This window comes from Artibeus jamaicensis, unplaced genomic scaffold (assembly GCF_021234435.1).
Source record: "Artibeus jamaicensis isolate MK-2021 breed Jamaican fruit bat unplaced genomic scaffold, CSHL_Jam_final contig_354, whole genome shotgun sequence".
In the NCBI taxonomy this organism is placed as follows: domain Eukaryota; kingdom Metazoa; phylum Chordata; class Mammalia; order Chiroptera; family Phyllostomidae; genus Artibeus; species Artibeus jamaicensis.
Window position 1 is genome coordinate 7,741,899 of NW_026521803.1, and position 22,956 is coordinate 7,764,854.

At 36.4% G+C, this 22,956-nt stretch overlaps 1 protein-coding gene across 9 annotated transcripts in view; it reads right to left on the bottom strand.

The window, feature by feature from the left end:
* The window catches only part of ESCO1 (establishment of sister chromatid cohesion N-acetyltransferase 1), a 96,708-nt gene that overhangs the window by 20,889 nt on the left and 52,863 nt on the right, over positions 1–22,956 (bottom strand). For 6 of the 9 annotated variants that reach the window (XM_037161546.2, XM_037161544.2, XM_053664386.1 and 3 more), the window contains 4 exons: positions 15,019–15,108; positions 12,202–12,345; positions 10,230–10,417; positions 1,716–3,042 (listed from right to left, as the gene is read on the bottom strand). In XM_037161546.2, the coding sequence (XP_037017441.2) occupies positions 2,895–3,042; positions 10,230–10,417; positions 12,202–12,345; positions 15,019–15,108 (570 nt within the window). In that variant the 3' untranslated portion in view covers positions 1,716–2,894. Of the gene's footprint in view, positions 1–1,715; positions 3,043–10,229; positions 10,418–12,201; positions 12,346–15,018; positions 15,109–15,663; positions 15,788–22,956 lie in introns of those variants that run through there. The other 3 variants (XM_053664389.1, XR_008391435.1, XR_008391434.1) reach the window with 3 other exon arrangements.

Sequence of the window (22,956 nt, forward strand, 5' to 3'; positions counted from 1 at the left end):
TTTCCCTAAAAAATTTGGGCAACCAAGGTGCGCATTTTACACAGCAAAATACGGTACTAGGCACTTTTATAATGAACCAACAACTATTCAAAGGCACCTGACAAAATTTAAAGGCACATTTATATAACCCATGATTACAGAATCAATTTCTGTGAAGCTTGGTTGTGGCTGTGAGAACATGCCCACTGTGTCCAAAACTGTCTCCACCACTCTGTAGACCACTCGTCTTTTTTCTAATGTCACTCTTCAGCCTTCAATTATGGTGTGACAGTGTTGACCATTCTTTGATCCTTGAAACTCTTCCTCGATTTCATCATTCTTTTCTGGTTTTCTTACCTCGAACATGCCTTCTCAAGTACTCTGAGACTCAAATGAGGGTGTTCCTCACAACTTTCTCCTACCCTTTCATTTTATAAACCCAAGAGAAGCTCCTCTAAACCTTCAATTAACTAAATTTATAAATCTCCTCAATTTTCTCTTAAACTCCAAACCAACATAACCAATTATATACCAAATAGGTTATCTCCAGTTGGAGAATATTCAACCACATTAATATCTTTACCAAAGTGAGCTCATCCTTCAAGATAATTCTCCAATATTCTGTTCTCATTCAATCCATCTGATCAATTACCCAAATCAAAATTCCCAGTTACCTTAGATTCTTTACCATGACCTTTCTCTGGTCATTATCAACTCATACCAATTCCCCCACTGTATCATCTAAAGTTTATCCAGCTCCTCTCATCTTCATCCATACATCACAGCTTGGGTGATTTCACACAGACCATCACAGTCTCTTAATTACCTTCCAAGTTCCAGATCCCTTATTTGTAAACTCTACCTCATGGGGCTGTCATGACAAAATAATGCAGCCATCACAAAGAGGGTGTGACATAGCACAAACTCCAATGTTAGGTATTAATACCACTCCTCAAGAAATACCTAGATTATAAAAGTTACTTGAGGGGCTGCACCTTCAATATAAACAGAAAATAAACTGCTTTCCTAATAATGGTAACATTTAGACCAACCAATCAATACATCCTCTCTATCCCCAGGTCCCCTCAAAATTACCAAGTTTGGCTCCCCAAAGCAGCATACTATGCCTTGTATGGAAACTGGATCTATAGTGTGAGATTAACAGTAAAGCATCTATACTATACCCCAAAATTTCATCCTGTTTTAAAATAATTATGGCCCCTGTCATGCAAACAATGACACCGAGCATAACCACAAGAGTCTCAATCAAGCCCAAAGGGAAAGGGACTGTCAGATGTCAGACCATCATGGTAAGTTAGAAGAAAATCGTTACACTGCCTTAACGTTACACCCATAACAAGTAGAGCCTTACACCACTCTACAGATTTAAAAAGCGCACATCTATCTACAGAGGGATAAAATACACAGGTGTTTGTTAAACTTAACTGAAGGCTTAAGATTTCAGCCATATTTGAATGAAGGTAATTTCAGCTCATAAAAACAATCTGTTAAATCATAGTCTTGCTTCATTCTTGCGCTTTATATCTTCATATTATGTCAGGATTTTGCCTTTTAATAAACATAAGTTCAGAGGAGTTGTTGTTCCTCTGAACTTATGTGAACTGATCCTTTTTCAAACTGGTGAAAACTCCTTTTCAGAAGCCAATGTTTTAATAATTTTTCAATGTATCGAACTCCCTAAAATAACACAAATGACAACACACCATTCATTTATCATTTAGAAAAAGCTATCATTTTATTATTTTATTCTACATTATATACAAGTCATAAAAGGCCACAGCAGTTTTTCAACATTTAAACCCTTTAAAAGTAGAGGGCACTAGGAAGGATGGACAAGTATCAAAATGAAGTCCAGTAATGAGGGCATATACTCAGTGTAGTATGTCTGAGGAATAACAAAGCAGATACCAAGTTATTAATATTTAGCTTGCAACTATCCACATGTTTTGATAAACCTCTTTGGGATTTTGTTAATAGCTTAAGTCTGCCCAGTTGCCATTTAAGAAGTGAAACCACAATGAAAGAATAATAAAGTTTAGAGGGTACCTTCCTAATTCTAATCATTTATAGATCTTCAAGAAGGAAAGACTAAATTCTTTACCACCTTCCACTTCTTCCTGCTATCAAGAACAGGAAAGAAAGAAATGGAAGGAAAAGCTCAACATTCCGAATTCCTCCAGTTTATCTGGAACTTAGCTTTTTGGTGGGGTTCCATCAAAGCATATTTCAGCCCTGGCCAGGTGGCTCAGCTGGTTGGAGCATCATCCTGTATACTCAAAGGTTGTGGGTTCAATCTTCTGGCCAGGGCATGTACAGAAGGCAGCCAATCAATCTTTTAAATCCTCAGGTGAAAAAAAAATTTTTTTTTAATATATTTCAGGCCCTTCATCATTAGCTTTGAACTTCTAAACACATAATATCGCACCCTCTCAAGTCATAGCTCTAAAATACTGGTTTCCACTTAGTAAAAATACAATCTTTAAAACTGTAACCGGTATCAGCAGATCAATATAAAAAAATACAGTACCTAACTACACTGGTATATTTCCATATTAAGAACTTCAAAATATACTTATCACGGAGACCATAGTCCTTGCATTAGTTTTCAGTCCACTATGAACAATTATCTGCTGCATGTAAACATGTCTAAATAACTATAGATAAAATACATTAATCATAAATTTCTGTAAAAGATAATAAAATATCTTCTTTAAAAAACAAAACAATAATAAGCTATTACTGCATTGTTTCCAATTTTATGAAAATGGAACAACCTTATGGTTGTTGCCAGTCCTGAGTTCTTTGTAACAAAAATGGCCCTAGTTCCTGGTTAAAGTCAGCAACCAATCCATTCTTCAGTAGATGTCTTCTAGTACTGCAGGCAAGACTTTGCTTTAGGTGCTATTTTGTCCATTAATAAAATTATATACCAGAAACTGTCCAGTGCCACAGTATTGTGTTGCAAACAATTTTCCATCAGGAGTGGGATCTGAGAAAGCAATTTCTTCTTTACTCAAATATGAGCCATATATAAAGTTACTCCTATTTAAAAATAAAAAGAGAGGTGGGGAAGTAGAAGGGTAAAAAATATTAATATTTTTAATCATTCAAATTAGAAAAACTTGTCAAATACCATTTGGCTAGAAAGACTGTAGGTAATGTTGCATATTCTAAAAACTGTTGAAAATAATTATCCATCTAAAATATTATAAATCTGAGTTAAAAAAATTTATGAAAACAATGGTTTTAAAAACATTGACCCAATACCTTTCAGTGACAGAAATATTCAACAACCCTAAGTAGAAGAAACTTCTTCAAACTGATAAAGAGTAGCAAGGAACACCAAAGGTGAAAAACTGAAAATTGTTCCCCAGAGATCAGGAACAAGGTCAGACTATTTCTGCACACACCTCTACTATTCAAAATAAAGTACTGCAGCTTGTAGCCAGGGCAATTAGACAAAGAAAAGAAATAAAAAGCAACCAGATTGAAAAGGAAGAAGTAAAACTATCTTTTTAGAGATGGCATGATCGTGTGTTTCTAAAATCTTAAGGAATTAAAAAAAAAAAAAACCTGTTAGGTCTAATTAAAAATGAGGTCTGCAAGGTTACAGTATACAAGATCGATATTTTAAGAAATTGCTTGTATTTCCATATACTCATGGTGAATAATCCAAAAGCAAAAACAAAAACACATTCACTTACAAGAACACCAAAGGAATACTTATGATTAAATTCAACAAAAGAAGCACAAGGCCTGTAAAATGAAAATTATAAAATGCTGCTGAAAGAAATCAAAGGAGATTTAAATAGAAACACATCCCATGTTTATGAATTAGAAGACTTAATATTAAACTGGCATTACTCCGCAAACTGGTATAAAGCTGGCTTCTTTGCAGAAATTGACAAGGCAATCCTAAAATTCATATGGAAATGCAAGAGTAAGTAAATAGTCAAAAGAACTTAAAAAAGAACAAAGTCAGAGAACTCATACTTCCTTATTTAAAACGTAAGACAAAGCTACATTAAGGGTTCCATACAGTGTGTTACTGAAATAAAAAAGGAGCAATGGAATAGAAATGAGTCCAAATACTAACCTTCACATTCATGTCAATGATTTTGACAAGAGCCAAGACCATTCAATGGGGAAAAAAAGTCTTAACAAATTGGTGCTGGGACAATCAGATATCCATTCACATGCAAAAGAATGATGTTGGATCCTACCTCACATACATAAAAAATTTAAATGGATCAAAGATCTAAATGTAAGAACTACAATTATAAACTCTTGGAAGGAAATATAGGCAATCAATCTTTGTGGCCATGGATTAGGAAATGACTTCTTAAATATGACACTGAAATCATGAGTTACAATATTAATTTGGAGTTCAAAATATAAAACTTTTGTGCTTCAAAAGAAACCAAGATGAAAAAACCATGAAAATTGCAGAAAATATTTCTATATCATATCTGATAAGAGACTTGTTTCCAGAATACATATAAAGAACTAGTGAAACTCAACAGGAAAAAGACAAAGAAACCAATTTAAAAATGGACATAGGATTTGAATAGGCATTTCTCTAATAAGATATGTAAATGTCCAACAAGCACATGAAAAGATTCTCAACATCATAGCCATAAGGGAAATGTAAAAGCAAAACCACAATGAAATGACACTTCAAACCCACTAAGACGGCTAAAATTAAAAAGCCAGACAATAACAAGCGTAAGTAAGTATGTGGAGAAATTAAGATTCTCATACATTGCTTGTTAAGATTGTAGAATAGAGGAGCCACTTTGGAAAACAGAAGGCAATTTCTCAAAATGCTATACAGTTATCATATGTCTACTCCTAGGTATATAATATACCAAGAGAAACAAGAATATGCAAATATTTACCTATTTATGAAAGGAAATAAAAATTTGTACACAAAAATTTGCACGTGAATGTTCATAGTATTATTATTCATAATTGCTGAAAGGTGGAAATAACCCAAATGTTCAACTAACGAATGAATGAATGAATAAATAAATAACAGCAACACAGGAGAATATTACTTGGCAATAAAAAAGGAATGATGCACCCTGGATAGTGTGACTTAGTGGACTGAACGCTGGCCTACAAACCAAAGGATTTCCAGTTCAATTCCCAGTCAGGGCGCATGCCTGGGTTGCAGACCAGGTCCCCAGTAGGGGGTGTGGGAGAGGCAACCACACATTGATATTTCTCTCCCTCTCCCTCTCTCCCTTCCCCTCTGTTTAAAAATAAATGAAATATTTTTTTTAAAAAAGGAATGATGCACATGAATACATTCTACAATGCTAAGTGAAAGACACCAGTCACAAAAGGTCATAAGTCATACATATCCATTCATATGAAATGTCCCAAACAGGCAAATCCACTGAGACAAAAAGTAGATTAGTGGTTGTCAACAGCTGGGAAAGAGGGAAATGGGGAGTGACCGTATATGAGTATGGAATTTTCTGAAGAAATGATGAACATTTCCTACATACAAATGGGGGAGAGCTGCACAGTCTTCTAAATATACTAAGCCCACTTAATTATACATTTTAAAAACATGAATTTTATTTGCTATGTTAACTATATCTCAATAAAATGTCATTAAAATTATTTTTAATTTAGCCAAAAAATAAACTATTTAGAAGCATTTTCATAATGTAACTTTTTTTTTTTAGATCCTTACCCGAGGATATTTTTTTCACTGCTTTTAGAAAGAGAGGAAGGGAGAGAGAGAAATAATGATGCAAGAGAGAAACATCAACCAGTTACTTCCCATACAGGCATGGACATGGGTCTCATGTGCCCCTACCCAGACAGGGGATTGCCCCGACCAGGAATCGAATTCACAACCTTTCAGTTATGGGACGATGCTCCAACCCAATGAGCCATTCCATCCTGACCATAATGTAATCTTAACAAGGTGGACTGGGTACATAAAAGGACAAATAAATGAAAAAAGTAAAAACTCTCTGTGCTTGAACAGGAATCCTATGGTGTCAATCTCACTATCACAGGATAAAATACAATGCCTACACTCTTTTATGTCTTCACAAAGTAGAACAATCTAATGATTGTCATATAACTTAAATGTGGGTTTAGTTCTTAAAGAGCTCAAAATAGACCAGCCTCTTGTCATGAAAAGGATGGATATATCTGAGCCCTTTTCACTTCTCAGTGCTAAAGTAAAATAAAGGGGAGATAACCAGAAATACATTAAGGTTCTAAGATTCGTTAGGATCTTACTTAAAACAATGGTGGATTATTTTGAAAGCTATACCTATAGATTCTAGACAGGGACCCTATGAATAAACAAAAACAAGAGACTAACCTCATTTGCATGATTAATTTTAACCAGCTCTATTAATCCTTTAGCAATGGCGCTTTAAAGAACAAAACCCAAAATATGCAATTTGAGTCTTTTCTTTAGTACCTTTGATTTTAAAAAGTGATAAAAGCATAAGAAAAATAAAAGGTTTAGATTATTTATAAGTAATATTAAATTAGGCAATTTTTCCTAAAAGCTAAATTCCCAAGAAACTTCTCACATTTATTTGCTTGTCTTTAAGATTCTCCAATAGCAGAGGCGAGTTCAGGCCGAGATGGAGGCGTAGGTAGAGAGAGAGACCCTTCGCTTCCTTGCACAACCAAAAGGAGGATAACCACCAATCTGAAATCTATTTCTGAAATCTGAAACAACCAAAAGTGCCAAAAAATCAAACTGCATGGAACTCTGATGACAAAGGAATTAAAGAAAAAATCAACCAGAACAACCAGACCAGTAAGGTGGCAGACGTCACTGGTCAACTCAGGGAAAAAAAACAAAACAAAACAACAACAACAACAACAACAAAAACAGTGACCTTGGGGGTGGGGCTGGCTGCTGAACTCCAGGAGCTTGCAAGGGAGGGACTGACTTAAGGAGACTGGAAGGTAGATGTGGACTATGGCTGGGGGGGCCACAGTAGAAGTTTCCAGTCTCACATGAGAGTCCCAAAGTCCTTGAAAAGTGCACTAGAGATGAGCAAGCTAGCTGCAGGGTTCCCTCTCTGGCCTCTCCCCCACAGGCAGCGCTGCAGTGCAGCAAAAAGGGTTGCCCCGTGGGGTGGGGGAACTAAGGCCCCACCCCCTTACAACCGATCAGCTGGGCCAAGAAACATGGCCCAAATGAAAGAACAGAGCATAACCTCAAAAAAAGATCTAAGTGATAAGGACATCGCCAGCCTATCTGATGGAGAATTTAAAGCCCTGGCAATCAAAAGGCTCACAAATCTGATTGAGCTTGGTTAAAAAATGAAAAAAACAAATGAAGGATACCCAAAGTGAAATAAAGCAGAAGGTTCAGGGAACCAACAGTGACAGGAAGTAAACCAGGACTCAAAGCATGATTTGGAACAAAAGGAAAAAATAAACATCCATTCAGATCAAAGTGAAGAAACAAGAATTTGAAAAGGTGAAGGGACTCTTATAAACCTGTGGGACAACCTGAAACGTTCCAATATCCAAATTATAGGGATGCCAGAAGGAGAAAAGGAAGACCAAGAAATTGAAAATTTATTTGAACAAATAATGAAGAAAAACTTCTCCAATCTGGTGAAGGAAATAGACTTCCAGGAACTCCAAGAAGCCTAGAGAGTGCCAAGGAAGTTGAACCCAAAAGAAACACACCAAGACACATCATTATTAAGTTACCCAAGATTAAAGATAAGGAGAGCCCTGGCTGGTGTAGCTCAATGGATTGAGCGCGGGCCAGCGAACCAAAGGATCTCAGTTCAATTCCCCATCAGGGCATGCCTGGGTTGCAGGCCAGTTCCCAGCAGGGGACACACAAGAGGCAACCATACATTGATATTTCTCTCCCTCTCTCCTTCCCTTCCCCTCTAAAGTAAATAAAATTGTAAAAAAAAAAGATTAAAGATAAGGAGAGGAGGACTCCTGCCAAGATGGAGGTGTAGGTGGAAGCACTGTACCTTCTCGCACAACCAAGTTTAAAAACAACAAAGTTTTAGTAAAACAAAAAGACAGCCATAACACAGAAAATTGAACTATACCAAAGTCCGACAACAAAAAACCTTCAGCTAGACCAGTAAGAGGGGCGGAGCCAGCCGCTAGTGGAGCAGGGTTGCACAGGAAAACTGGGCAAGACCCACCCAGGGACCCAGGCGCGCAGTTAGCAGTTGGCGGATCCCAGGCGTGGGGCTATGACGGGCAGACCCAGTGAGGGCACAAAGCGGCAGGCTGACCACGGTCACACATTCGCGTGCAGATAAAACAGTGAAGGAGAGAGCAGTGAGACAGACCGTGCAAGCCCCAGCTGTGGGAAGCAGCAGAGGGACCGCCATTGCCCTGCTCTGACCCCGCCCCCACATACAGCATCACAACCCAGTGACCTGAGTGGCCCCACCCTGGTGAACAACTAAGGCTCCTCTCCTCATACCTAACAGGTGCAAACAGACCAAACATGGCTCAAGAAGAACTCAAAGCCCCAGAGCTCATAACTCTAAGTGCCGAAGAAATAGCCAAACTTTCAAATGTACAGTTCAAAACACTGGTGATAAGGATGCTCACAGAGCATTGTGACTAAAATTTGTTGATTTTAGCCACAAATTAGAGGAACATATGAAGGCTAAACTGAAATGAAGGGAAATGCACAGGAAAGAAATGGTAATGGAAAGGAAATTGGGACTCAAATCAAGGGAGTGGACCAGAAGGAAGAAAGAAACAACCAAACAGAAATGAATGAAGAAACAAGAATTCAAAAAAAGGAGGAGAGGCTAAAGAACCTCCAGGACATCTTTAAATGCTCCAACTTCCGAATTATAGGGGTACCAGAAGGGGCAGGGGAACAGCCATGAGTGGAAAGCTTATTTGAACAAATAATAAAGGAGAACTTCCCCAATCTGGCAAAGGAAATAGACTTCCGGGAAATCAGGAAGCTCAGAGAGTCCCAAAGAAGTTGGACCCAAGAAGGAACACACCAAGGCACATCATCATTACATCAGCCAAGATTAAAATGAAGGAGAGAATTCTAGAAGCAACAAGAGAGAAGGGGACGGTCACCTACAAAGGAGTTCCCATCAGACTGTCAGTGGATTTCTCAAAAGAGACCTTCCAGGCAAGAAGGGGCTGCAAAGAACTATTCCAAGTCATGAAAACCAAAGACCTACAACCAAGATTGCTCTATCCAGCAAAGCTTTCATTTAGAATGGAAGGATAGATAAAGTGCTTCTCAGATAAGATCAAATTCAAGGAGTTCATCATCACCAAGCCCTTCTTATATGAAATGTTAAAGGGACTTACCTAAGAAAAAGAAGATAAAAAAGATGAACAGTGAAAGGACAGCAAACTCAGAGTTATTAAGAACCACACCTAAAACAAAAGCAAACTAAGAGAACAGCTAGATCAGGAGCAGAACCATAGAAATGAAGATCACATGAAGGGTTAGCAACAGGGGAGTGGGAGAAGGAGAAGGGAGGAGAAGGTACAGATAATAAGAAACATAGATGGTAGGTAGAAAATAGATAGGGGGGAGGGCAAGAATAGTATGGGAAATATAGAATCTAAAGAACTTGAGACATGTGGTCATAAACTGAAGGGGGGAATGGTGGGGGAGGGGGTGTCCAGGGTGGAGGGGAATTAAGGGGAGGAACAGAACTGTAATGGCATAATCAATAAAAATATTTAAAAATACACCCTGGATGGTATAGCTCAGTGGATTGAGTTTGGGCCTGAATCAAGGGTCACTGGTTCAATTCCCAATCAAGGCACATGCCTGGGTTGCAGGCCAGATGCCCAGCGGGACCATGTGAAAGGCAATCACACACTCATGTTTTTCTCCCTTTCTCCCTCCCTTCCCTTCTCTCTAAAAATAAATAAATAAATAAAATCTTTTAAAATATATATTATAAAATTCTTCAATAGTAAACACAATTTGAAATAAGTGGGTTATTTTGGCTTAATCATAGTTACAAAAAAGTAATTTTATTTTTTAAGAATAAGTAATTTGAAATGGTTTAATGACATTTAACCAACACTGCTTTCTTCCCCCCTTAGATTAACTTCACATGAAAAGTATTAACAGATCTAACACTGACAATTTTGTGCAAATTTAAATTAATTTAAATAGAGGTTATACATTTAAGATTAAGTGCCGATCTTTATAAATGTTGAAATCCTAAACTACTGAAAAGGATTTCAAGGATTCAAGTTACCTTAGGCATTCAATCATGCGAGAAGCAATTTTCTTCCGACGCATCATGCTGAATACCCATATTCGACTGATCCCACAGATTGCAGGCTCTGGCAATGTTGAACAGCACCAGGCTTTTTGCCTTTCAAATCTGACTTTTTCTTCTTCTGACCTGATAACTGGAAGCTTCTCTTCAATGACTCTGTAGCCCTACAGGTGTCAAAATGGGAAAGAATTTTAAAGTGGGACTAGTACTTAGCAATTTTTTAGTGCTGACCTTAGTGAGGAGGTCACCATATTTGTCTGGCTTCTTAACAAACTTATGAGGACCAATTATACTTTCACTCTCATTTTAGGAAATAGATCTGGATCTACATTCTGTTCTAATTTACATCCTTAGTAATGTGACCATGAGAAGAAGTTAAGTTTTGCGTTCCTTACCTATATAGATAATACATACAAAACACCTTGCCATCACGGCTGCCGTAATAGGAAATGATTTTAGTTTTCTCTACCTCCTACATTCTAAGGACAAGCAGAAGTACATACTAAAAACTAAGCAGTCATAACAACTGTTTCTGTGATTGCTGCCATAGTTCTAGGGTTCATAGCTGTGTGGAAACTAGGAAGAGGGATGGCAGGGAAATCAAGAATTTAGATAGGTCTTTTCCTCACACTCCCATCTCCTTAAAAAAAAATAAAGTGTATTAAAAACATACATCTCTACCAGTCTAGATGCAAAAAAGAACTCAGCCAGCCTTCAGATGGGACACAGTATTAAAACAACTGGACAACAAAATTAATAACAACAACAACATAAAAAGCAAGCATTACATAGCTATCTTCTAGTAAAATACTTCTACAAGTCATTTTTAGAACTAGATTGGATGGAAAAAAACCCAAGGGTTATGCAATATGTAAAATTAACTCAAGTTCAATGTGGCAAACTCTCATGAGTTAGCCATTTTATATCACATTTATATCCCCAAACTACCCTATCAGTTGACTTAAATCACTTTTATAAATAGCAAGATTCATAAAACCATACAATTTCAGGCTGAATTTTCTTTTTAAAAAAGTAGCTTAAAATATATAGAAATTAATTCACATAGACTTATTCTGACTTTCTACTTTATTGGAAAATTTCATGATAAAGCACACATTTATAGGCAAACTATTAGTATACTATAAGATACCAAGTAAACAGAGGTCAAATCCAATGTACACTGAATTCATCAGCAAGAACTCAGTTGAAAGAAGACAGAAGTCAAATGGGGTATGCCTCAAAGTGAGCACAATTTGGGAGTTCAGAATCTTCTGTTCTCTTAACTTGGTCTGTTACTACTTAACTATTATAATGTGAATGTATCTATTCCTTTTATTGTGATTCTATTGTTTGTTTTTTGTACAATTTGTATCCTAAACACAAGCCAACTACTCATCTAGAGCTCAATGGAAGAAGTTGTGACCTACTCTGGAAGTGGGCAACTTGTAATAAAAGACCATAAAATAAGTATTTTAGGCTCTGCAACCTACCTGGTCTCTATCATAACTACTTAACTCATTCTTTATAGTGGGAAAGAAACCACAGACAATATGTAAACAAATGGATATGTCTGTGTTACAATAAAAGTTTATTTACAAAAACAGTCTAAATTTTTGTAAGGCTATAGTTTGGCAACCCTTTATTTATTCCAATGCTGAAGAGACTAACTGAGACATACATTATCTTAGCACCCAACATAGAAACTTTCTAAATAAAATTTATCAGTACTTTTGACTTATAGAATCTTTATCTTACATACTGACTTGAGAAAGTAATTCCCACAGAAATTACAGTTTAATTGTAGTAAAGAATTACACACAGGAATTCTTGCATTCACAGCCTTCTTTATATAAAATGTTGACAAATTTACTAGGATTATGTTATTTAATATTGCACAGTATATTCTTCAAATGCCAAACTACATATAAACACTCTAAAAATCACTTACCCATTGGATATGTTCTGCAATTAGGCAGCCAACTACTTTTTTGTCATTGGAAATAAAGAGAAGTGTTTTAGTTCTGGAATAGCACATTAGTGGAGCCTGTTGGAAACCTAAATCATTATCAACCATCTCTCTAATTTCATCAACCTGCCAAATAAAGAACAGTATTTTTAAAAATAATTAAAGCATCATATGTATGTAAAAATATACAATTTCAATTCAGTAAGTTGAGTATATCACTCCAAGTAGGACATCTTCTAGTAAGTTCTTTTGAATAACTGTGCTACTGCTATCTTCAAGCCATGTGGACCAATTTGCAAAATGAGGTTAAGTACTACTAAGCGTTATCTAGTGAAAGGTCCTACAACAGGCAATAAGTACATTAGGGCTTCATGCCCTGGCTGGTACGGCTCAGTGGACTGAGTGCTGGTCTGTGAACCAAAGGGTTGCTAATTCAATTCCCAGTCTAAGGCCCATGCCTGAGGGGCCAGCTCCCTCATGGCAAGAGGCAACCACAAACTAATATTTCTCTCCCTCTCTTTCTCCTTCCTCCCCCCCTCTCTTAAAAAAAACCACTAGGAGCCCTGGCTGGTGTAGCTCAGTGGATTGAGTGCAGGCCTGTGAACCGAAGAATCACGGTTCGATTCCCAGTCAGGGCACATGCCTGGGTTGCAGGCTAGTCCCCAGCAGGGGACCCATGAGAGGCAACCATACATTACATTTCTCTCCTCTTCCCCTCTAAAGATAAATAAATAAAATATTTTAAAAAAAACCACTAGGGCTTCCTATTAGAAGCATCACAGAGAAAACTTCACTGGACTCTTAGCAGGGAAGCCACTTTTGTCCCCAAGCCATAACTAGTACTCTCATCAGTAAAACGGGAGTAGGCACAGAGGAAAGAAACACATTTACTCCTTATCAACCATTTATATAGGCCAGGCATCATGCAAAGTGCTTTATGAGCATTATCTCACTTAAATCCAACATCTTTTGAAGGTCTATGGCTCCTCACTTTACATTTGGAAGCAATAAAACTCAAAATTAAGTAACTTCCCCTTTCAAATATGGATATCCAGAAAAAACAAGAAGCAGAAATTTGCATCACTAATACAGCAAATTGTGTTTCTTCTAGTTTATTTCCTAGAACCGTAATCAAAGTCAATGATAAGCTCAAACTTTTGTACGCACTCAAAGTCAAGATTTTTACTGGCACTTAAACTTTAGTTCCTTCCCTAGTTACAAAATAATCTGTAAATATTCAGTCCAATAAATATGGATTTGTGTTACCAAATTTAAAACTCAAATCATCCTTAAGAGAGTTAAGTATTCATACCTCTGACATGCAGACTATCATAATACATCCCTTATTCAATGATGAAAACTCAAATCCTCCTGTTCCTGGAACAGTATCCCATAATACTTACTACTCCTGATTTGATTCCTAAAGGCAAACAACTCACGATACCCTAGATTTTAATTTTTAACCTGTTACTGGATACAAACTAGTAACATACTGAATTGCAGGTTAAGATGCCCTGCCCCGAGGCTAAAATGAGGAAATCAGCCTTTACTGAGGATTCTTACTAATAAAAAAAAAGTGTGGACACTGCTGCACATGGTGGTTTAGCAAACTCCCACTGTGTGCTTCCAAATGACCATGGTTAGAATTCCAATAATTCTGTAATTTAATTTTCACTGAGTCAATCACTAAGCCAACATTAATTCAACAAGCATTTGTTTTTGTACAAGGATCAATGTTTCAAATACAAGAGAGGTGGCATGTTTACATGTCATTCTAAATGCTAGTCTGCACTATTAGGCAATGGTAGTATGGAAGCTTATTTGGGCATCTGGGATTGTCCAGTCATATTTACAGTATTATCTAAAAAGTCAGGAATCGCAGAATAAACTTTAAGTAGAATGTTAGCTAAATTTTCAAATAATAGTTCCAAGTATTTCTCTTCAGGTGAAATATTCCTAAATTTAAAGAGGTCCAATTGTTAACCTAAAAAGAAGTGTATTATTTTCCTTCTGTACCTACACATTCTGGACACACTCTAAGTGTAATTAAGTTTTTCAGAAAAATGACTGAATTCATTGCCTTACATTATGAGGCAATTCTGAAAAAGCTTCTGGGGACTGAAGAAACACATAACATATTATTTAAAAATAAGTTTATTCTCTGGTTTCCTGACTTGTAAAATATTCTATACAATAAAATAGTTCCAGATTTCATTATCTCTCTGGTTCATTTCACTGAACTCTTAAGTATAGAATTCTACATTGCACTAAAACTGGGCTCACACTAGATACCAGGATTTTCTGTAAGTTTTCTGAATAACTCAGAATATATCTTGTTTCTTTCCCTCTTAACATTATATGATTATCTCATGCTTAATTTCAGGATTACTAAGGCCTGTACGACTAGATCCCCTTCAGCAATAACTTTTTATTTAGAAATTTATTCTCAGAATGAAACTTCACATTCATTTTCATTTCCTAAATTATTATGAGTCAAATTTTAATCCCTATGCTTATAATAATTTATGTGACATTATTAATTAACTAACATGTTTTCTACACCATCACTCAAATTACTGATAATACAAAACAGTAAATAAGTCATTAGAAATACATTTCATATGTACTAAACATACTACAAAGTTTAAGCATGATTTTTCAGTTGAGTTGTATTCCTTAAAAGCTTATTTATTTTCAGACTTGGTGTTCAAATTGTGCTATGCTAGCAATGTGTTATTCTTTTAAAATTATCTGCAAAATTATTTTTTCTATTCTACATGAAATTCACTAGAAATTTACCTTTTTCAGGGCATACTTTGGGTCTTCAGGAAGAACCATAATTATCCTGCCATCGGGATATTCAGCCAGAATTCTTTCTTTTTTCCAGCCCTAGATTATAAAAAAATAAATAAAAAAATAAAAGATTTTATGTACATTTCATTCATCACGTTCATGTACAAGAAGAAAAATACATCAATATGTATAAAAATTGCAAACATGAAAAAATATGCTCATTAATGTTTAACTAATAACAAAATAAATCAGCTATTTTGTTAAGCATACAATTGGTACAATGCAAGGTAATTTCTTTTAAACTACTCACTCAGAGATACCACAGGAATAATTCTAATTCATCATTTCCCATTTAATTAACTTTGAAAATCGCACATCAAAAGCAAGCCCCTTAATGTCAGTGATTCCCAGAACCTAAAGGATAACTCTCCTATTTTGTTGATAAAAGACATAAACTCTAAAATTTCTTTGTAACATGGTTACCTCCACAAACAAACACTCATGATTTTATGTCTAGCATGCCAAAGACCTCCAGGAGGTTTTAAATGAACTGATTTGCATGCAGTAGTCCAACATGTAAGGAGTAAGTGTTTATTCTTATTGATCACAACTATCAAAGTCACAAGAATGAGACTATAAAAATATAACTACCTTCTAAGAATCTAATAGGGAAGGAGAGGCTACGTTGTGTGTATCTGAAGTTAAACATACTCAAAAAAAGAGAGGTAATAAACTCTTCTTCAGATCCACACTCGTGGTGATTAATGAGCAGAACCTGCATGAAAAACAAAACAAAACAAAAGCCACTTAAATCTAGTAAGATGGGACTGAACCAGAGGTTAAAACTAGGAGCTTTGAGGTTAATAATAAGCACAGAAGGAATGAGCTTAACGGGTTGTTTCAGTTGTCTTACCCAAACAATTTTACATAAAAAAGCCTTTCAAGAAGCAATATGTACTTCTATTAGAGAGAACCATCATCTTCTTTCTGAAATGCTTCTTTTAAGAATATAAAAGCTCAGTGAAACCAAGAAAAGGCAACTACACTGTTTTTTTTAATAATATGGCAAGTCTGAAAGAAGTTTGATTTTATTAAAACAATTCAAAATTATTATTCTGGGAGAGGAACAGAATCTTAGCTGGGACAGAAAGTCCAGGAACAAGCTTGATAAATGTAACAATTTGGATTAAAGTATTTAAAGTCAGAATTTCTTTAAAAAACAAAACATCCAAAGATAAAGGGAAATTCAGGTGATTAAAAGTGTTCTAAGACTTTAAAAGAAGGAGACGCAATAATAGTCATCAAAGTCATTTTTTTCAAATTAGAAACTAAATCTAAATCATAACTAAACCTAAATATAGGTAAACAATTTTTGAAAGGCATAAAAAAATATCACCTCTTTTAAAACAAATTTACATTAATATGTTATTTTTGAAAAGTCTTTTAAAATAAATCTGTTTTCCATATAATAAAAATGGAGATTTTTCATGCTAAAAGTTAAACTACAAATTCAAGAACAGGAAATTTAAGTAACCTCAACTTATAAGAAAGTAGTACTTCCAGAACTGAATTTTCTAAAGATAATTTGATAACCTATTTTCCTACTATCTTTAAAAACAAAAATAATGCTCCAATGTCATTATGTTGCACCACAGGGACTAAACTATCTTGTTTTACTGACTTTTTAGTACAAAATTTTCTCTTAAAACACCAAGACATGCATGTTTCATAGAGAAAATTTTATCACAATTGGATCTGACATAATTTTGTTTTAAGTTTTTTTCTGTACATATAAGAAGCAGGAATTGCAGATGGAAGAGTTATTACTGCTTAGGTTTCTAATATTCATGAAGGCAGCATATTTTTGTGAAAACCTTTTTAGCATTCTGGAGTAAAAATTCAGGATTTAAATTCCTATACTTCGTAGTCACTAGCCATATGGTCTTGGGTAAATCACTGGACCTCTCCTTCTCTTTTCTGAACTAGACTGTGTATGAAACAGCTGTCTTCACCTCCCGTCACTTAGTTCAGATCACCTCCATTACTGTGTATTGATGATTCTTCACACAGGAGACACTCAGGATATCTTAGTAACTTCCATTCTACCTTCCTACTGGTACTGAACTAAGGTCAATGCACTAATCTAAGAAAATACAAGTTAATAAATAAAGTCCCTATAGTTAAATGCAATAATAAATTCAAGTCATGGACAAAAAGAAGATAAAAATACCAAGATGGCTAATGTCTGTAAAATAACATTACTCACGACATTTATATGTCTCAACTGCAGTTAACTCTTTCCTGGGGTCAATAACCACATGATCTTCCTGACTTCAGAAGATTTAGAACAGCAGTCCCCAACTTTTTTTGGCACTAGGGACCACTTTTGTGGAAGACAATTTTTCCAGGACAGGGGCAGGGTTGGAGGTGAAGAGACGGAGAGAACAGGAGGCAGAGCTGAGAAAAGCTTCCATAGTGGCCCAGTTCATCCACAGCCCAAGGGTTGGGGACCCCTGATTTAGAGGGCATGAAGTTTACTTCTTGAAATTGAAACAGAGATGGAAGTTGCAGGGAAAGGTACATATAATCCAAGCAGGGAATAACCACACAGCCACAGCTTTGGGGTAAAGATATAAATTCCAATGCAGTGCATTTACATGTCTCACCTTTAGTTCTAATATGTTACACATATTCCTCTGCTAGCTACTAGTATTTTCCAAGCCCCAATTTTGTTAATTTACCTATTGGCTGCTGCAAAGCACAAATCTTTATAGTTCTAATAGCAATCAATCATTATTTTTTGTTCCATGCTGTTACAGTTACTCTGAATTTAAGAGTTTAAAGAATGGAATCTTTTTTCCATTTTAAAAAGATAACAATTAAAAACAAAATATATTGAGTGGTAGATACACTGATGTGTACAATTCATCAACCATTTAAAATCTGAGCGTTTAAGTGTATGTAAATTATACCCCAATTTTAAAAGCTCATACTAATCATAAAAGGTTGAATGAGAATAGTCATGAAAGTATACCCTGAGAAATAAAATGAAGAAACCAGCTTTTTAAAATGATTAACAAATGTTATTTAAAAAAACACATGAGGGAATAACCTTTAGATTAAGACTTAAGAGATATACCAAGCAACGAAATGTATGAACTTAATTCAAAAGAACAGTATAGAAAATTATACTTAAGGAGTTTCAAACACTGAAGGAATATTTAATATTAAGGAATTAGCTGACTTTTAAAGGTGTGGTGATATTATTTAAATCATTTTATGGTAAAAGGGTAATCTTTTCATCTTTTAGAATACATATTTCAAAGTATCTACTAAAATAATAATGTGATACCTGAGGTTCACTTCAAAATAATTGGGAAGGACCAAGATAGAGGTGTAAGTATAAACACTGTACCTCCTCACACAACCAAAATTAAGGACAACAAAGATTTAGAAACAAAAACAAAAACAAAACCAGAACAGACAGAAAATTAAACTGTAAGGAAGTCCGACAACAAACCATTCATCCAGACCAGTAAGAGGGGACGAGTTGGTGGCCAGCAGAAAGCGGTTGCTAGAAAAAGTGATGGTTGGCAGACCAGGGCGCGCAGGCGCCACAAGATTAGCAGACCCCAGGCACAGGGAGGAAACAAGCAGACCCAATGATGGCTGACCATAGACACACATTTGCGTGCAGATAAGCCAGGCGAAAACAAGCAGTGAGACAGACCGTGCAACCCAGGGCCCCAGTGACGGGAAATAAAGATTAAAAACACCAAATGAAAAAACTTGTGGGGGTTAGGGTGCTAACAGAGACTCCCAGCCTCACAGGAGAGTTTGTTGGAGAGACCCACAGGGTCCTAGAACGTACACAAGCCCACCCACCTGGGGAATCAGCAGCAGAAGGGCCCAATTTCCTTGTGGGAAGCGACAGAGGGGACTGAAATCCAAGAGAGTAATGGAAGCACCATTGTTCCTTCTCTGACCCCGCCCCCACACACAGTGTCACAACCCAGCAACGACATTGCCCCGCCCTGGTGAACACCTAAGGCTCTGCCCCTCATACATAACAGTTGCCACCAGACCAAAAATTATGGCTCAAATGCAAGAACAAATCAAAGCCCCAGAGCCAATACTTTTAAGTGACCAAGAGATAGCCAACCTATCAGATGCACAGTTCAAAACACTGGTGATCAGGATGCTCACAGAACTGGTTGATTTCGGTCACAAATTAGATGAAGAAATGATGGCTACACTAAGTGAAATGAAGGAAAATTCACAGGGAACCAATAGTGATGGATAGAAAACTGGGTCTCAAATCAATGGAGTGGATCAGAAAAAAGAAACAACTAAACAGAAAAGAATGAAGAAATAACTCAAAAAAATGAGGAGAGGCTTAGGAACCTCTAGGACACCTTTAAACATTCCACCATCTAAATTATAGGGGTACTGGAAAAAGAGGAAGAGCGACAAGTGGAAAACTTATTTGAACAAATAATAAAGGAGAACTTCCCCAATTTGGCCAAGGAAATAGACTTCCAGGAAGTCCAGGAAGCTCAGAGAGTCCCAAAGAAGTTGGACCCAAGGAGGAACACACCAAGGCACAACTTAATTACATTACTCGAGATTAAAATGAAGGAGAGAATTCTAGAAGCAGCAGGAGATAAGGGGACAGGCACCTACAAAGGACTTCCCATCAGACTGTCAGTGGATTTCTCAAAAAAGACCTTACAGGCAAGAAGGGGCTGGAAAGAAGTATTCCAAGTCATGAAATCCAAAGACCTACATCCAAGATTGCTCTATGCAGCAAAGCTTTCATTTAGAGTAAAAGGGCAGATAAAGTGCTGCTCAGATAAGGTCAAGTTTGAGGAGTTCATCATCACCAAACCCTTATTATATGAAATGTTAAAGGGACTTAATCTAAGAAAAAGAAGACCAAAACTGTGAACAGTATAATGACAAATGCACAGAAATTAATAACTGAACCTAAACAAAAACAAACTAAGCAAACAGCTAGACCAGGAGCAGAGCCACAGAAATAGAGATCACATGGAGGGTTAGCAACAAGGGAGTGGGAGGAGGAGAGAGAGGGAGAAGGTACAGAGAATGAGTAGCATAGATGGTGAGGAGAAAATAGACAGGGCGAGGGCAAGAGTAGTGTGGGAAATGTAGAAGCTAAAGAACTTATGACACATGGACATGGACTAAAGGGAAGAGAATGAGGGGAGGGTGGGGGTGTGGAGGAGAATGAAGGGGGGGAAAATGGGACAACTGCAATGGTTTAATCAATAAAATATATATCTTTTTTCAAATTTATTTTATTTATCTTTAGAGGGGAAGGGAAGGAGAGAGGGAGAGAAACATCAATGTATGGTTGCCTTTTGTGTGTCCCCTGCTGGAAACTGGCTTGCAGGGAACCGGCCTGCAACCCCAGTATGTGCCCTGACTGGGAATCGAATCGCGATTGTCTGGTTTGCAGGCCTGCGTTCAATCCACTGAGGTACACTAGCCAGGGCAAAATATATATATATTTTTAAAAATTCTTGGGTGGGCAGGGCAGAAAGACCAATGTGGGGGAATGGGGACAACTGTAATTGAACAGCAATAAAAATACTTTTTTAAAGAAATAATAATAATAATAATTGGGAAGACTGTCCATGAATTAATTGTTGAAGCTGGGTGATGAGTACATGCTGTATATGTACACACTGGACAATGATCGCATTGTGCGGGGGCAGGGTTTGCTGTGTTTTTGTGCATTGTATTCAACTTGATTTTGAAAAATTAAATTTCCCATCATCAAAACTGCCAGTGGTGCAAGACCTGCTCAAGTATCATTTATTTATAAGTAAAAAAATAAATGTAAAATGAATCTAGTCAGCAAAGCACCTAGATCTGAGGTAGGGAAAAGCAGTGACTTCAATGGGGGCAACAAAGGGGCTTCTAAGATGCTTGTAATGTTTCTTGTTTCAAGAATGTTCACTCTGTGGAGAGCCTTAGGAACCTCCAGGACATCTTTAAATGCTCCAACTTCTGAATTATAGGGGTACCAGAAGGGGAAGAGGAACAGCCACGAGTAGAAAATTTACTTGAACAAATAATTAAGGAAAACCTCCCCAATCTGGCAAAGGCAATAGACTTCCAGGAAATCCAGGAAGCTCAGAGAGTCCCAAAGAAGGTGGACCCAAGAAGGAACACACCAAGGCACGTCATCATTATATTAGCCAAGATTAAAATGAAGGAGAGAATCCTAGAAGCAGCAAGAGATAAGGGGACAGTCACCTACAAAGGAGTTCCCATCAGACTTACAGCAGATTTCTCAAAAGAGACCTTACAGGCAAGAAGGGGCTGGAAAGAAGTATTCTAAGTCATTAAAACCAAAGACCTACATCCAAGATTGCGCTATCTAGCAAAGCTTTCATTTAGAATGGAAGGACAGATGAAGTGCTTCTCAGATAAGATCAAGTTCAAGGAGTTCATCATCACCAAGCCCTTATTATATGAAATGTTAAAGAGACTTACCTAAGAAAAAGAAGATAAAAAAGATGAACAGTGAAAGGACGGCAAACTCACAGTTGTTTACAACCACACCTAAAACAAAAACAAACTAAGAGGACAGCTAGATCAGGAGCAGAAACATAGAAATGAAGATCATATGGACGGTTAGCAACAGAGGAGTGGGAGGATGAGAAGGGAGGAGAAGGTACAGAAAATAAGTAGCATAGGCGGTAGGTAGAAAATAGATAGGGGGGAGGGCAAGAATAGCATGGGAAATATAGAATCTAAAGAACTTGGGACACGTGGTCATAAACTAAAGGGGGGGAATGGTGGGGGAGGGGGTGTGCAGGGTGGAGGGGAATGAAGGGGGGGAAATAGAACTGTAATGGCATAATCAATAAAATATATTTTTTAAAAAGAGTGTTCACTCTGTCAAAATATACCATTAAGCTGTGCATTCATTATTTGTGTACTTTTCTTTACACGTTGTATTTCAACAAAATTCTTACAAGCAAAAGTAAATTAAAATTAGCTCATTCAAAATCAGTCACCAGCTCTATTTGACATTGTCCAAAGCAGAAGGCAGAAAAATTGCATAAGAGAAACAAACTATAGACTTTTGAAATATATTTTGTTGAAATGGATTTTAAATGTAAATATTTATATTTATGAATATTTTTTTAAAAATCAAGGATATTACATTAAAATATAAATAGAAGTTATGAGTAATTTTCCTTTTAGCATACTGTATCTCCTATTTTTTATTTTAATAAAATAGTATAGTGGAAGTATTATATTTAACTATCCCAACCAGCTGTTACTAGTGCATGTTTAGACATTTCTTTGCAAAAATAATCTTGAATTAACAATAATGATAAAGATGTGTTTCTAGTCAGTGCGACCTTTACTGAACTTTAAAGTGTTGAAAACATCAAGTAATTAGATGGAAAAATTCAGTTAATTCAAGAAATATGTATGTATTGACCACCTGCCATGTGTGACACCACTGATCTAGGCAGTGGAGCATAAAAGGTTAAGAGTACTTTAACAAAGTCAGAAAGACCTAATTCAAATCCAGACTCTACCACTTACTAGCTGTGTTGCCCTGGACCAATTATTTTACCTCTCTAAATGCTGGTTTCCTCACCTAAACGTAAATATAAAAACAACTACAACACAAAATTATTGAGAAGCTGAGAAAACACTCTATTAAATAAGCACAGTGCTTAGCACAATAAAATGTACCCAATAAATAACAGCTCCTATTATTATCATTATGATAACTAAGTACTTTCCTTCAGGTTTTTAAATCTTCCATACCTCATGTCTTATGAAACTACAGAACATCTGGCCCCAACCTAGCTCTTCAAGTTTCCTCTCTAGGAGCTTTCCCAACACATGATACAGTCACAGGTCATAATGAAATACTTAAAACACAACCTTTGC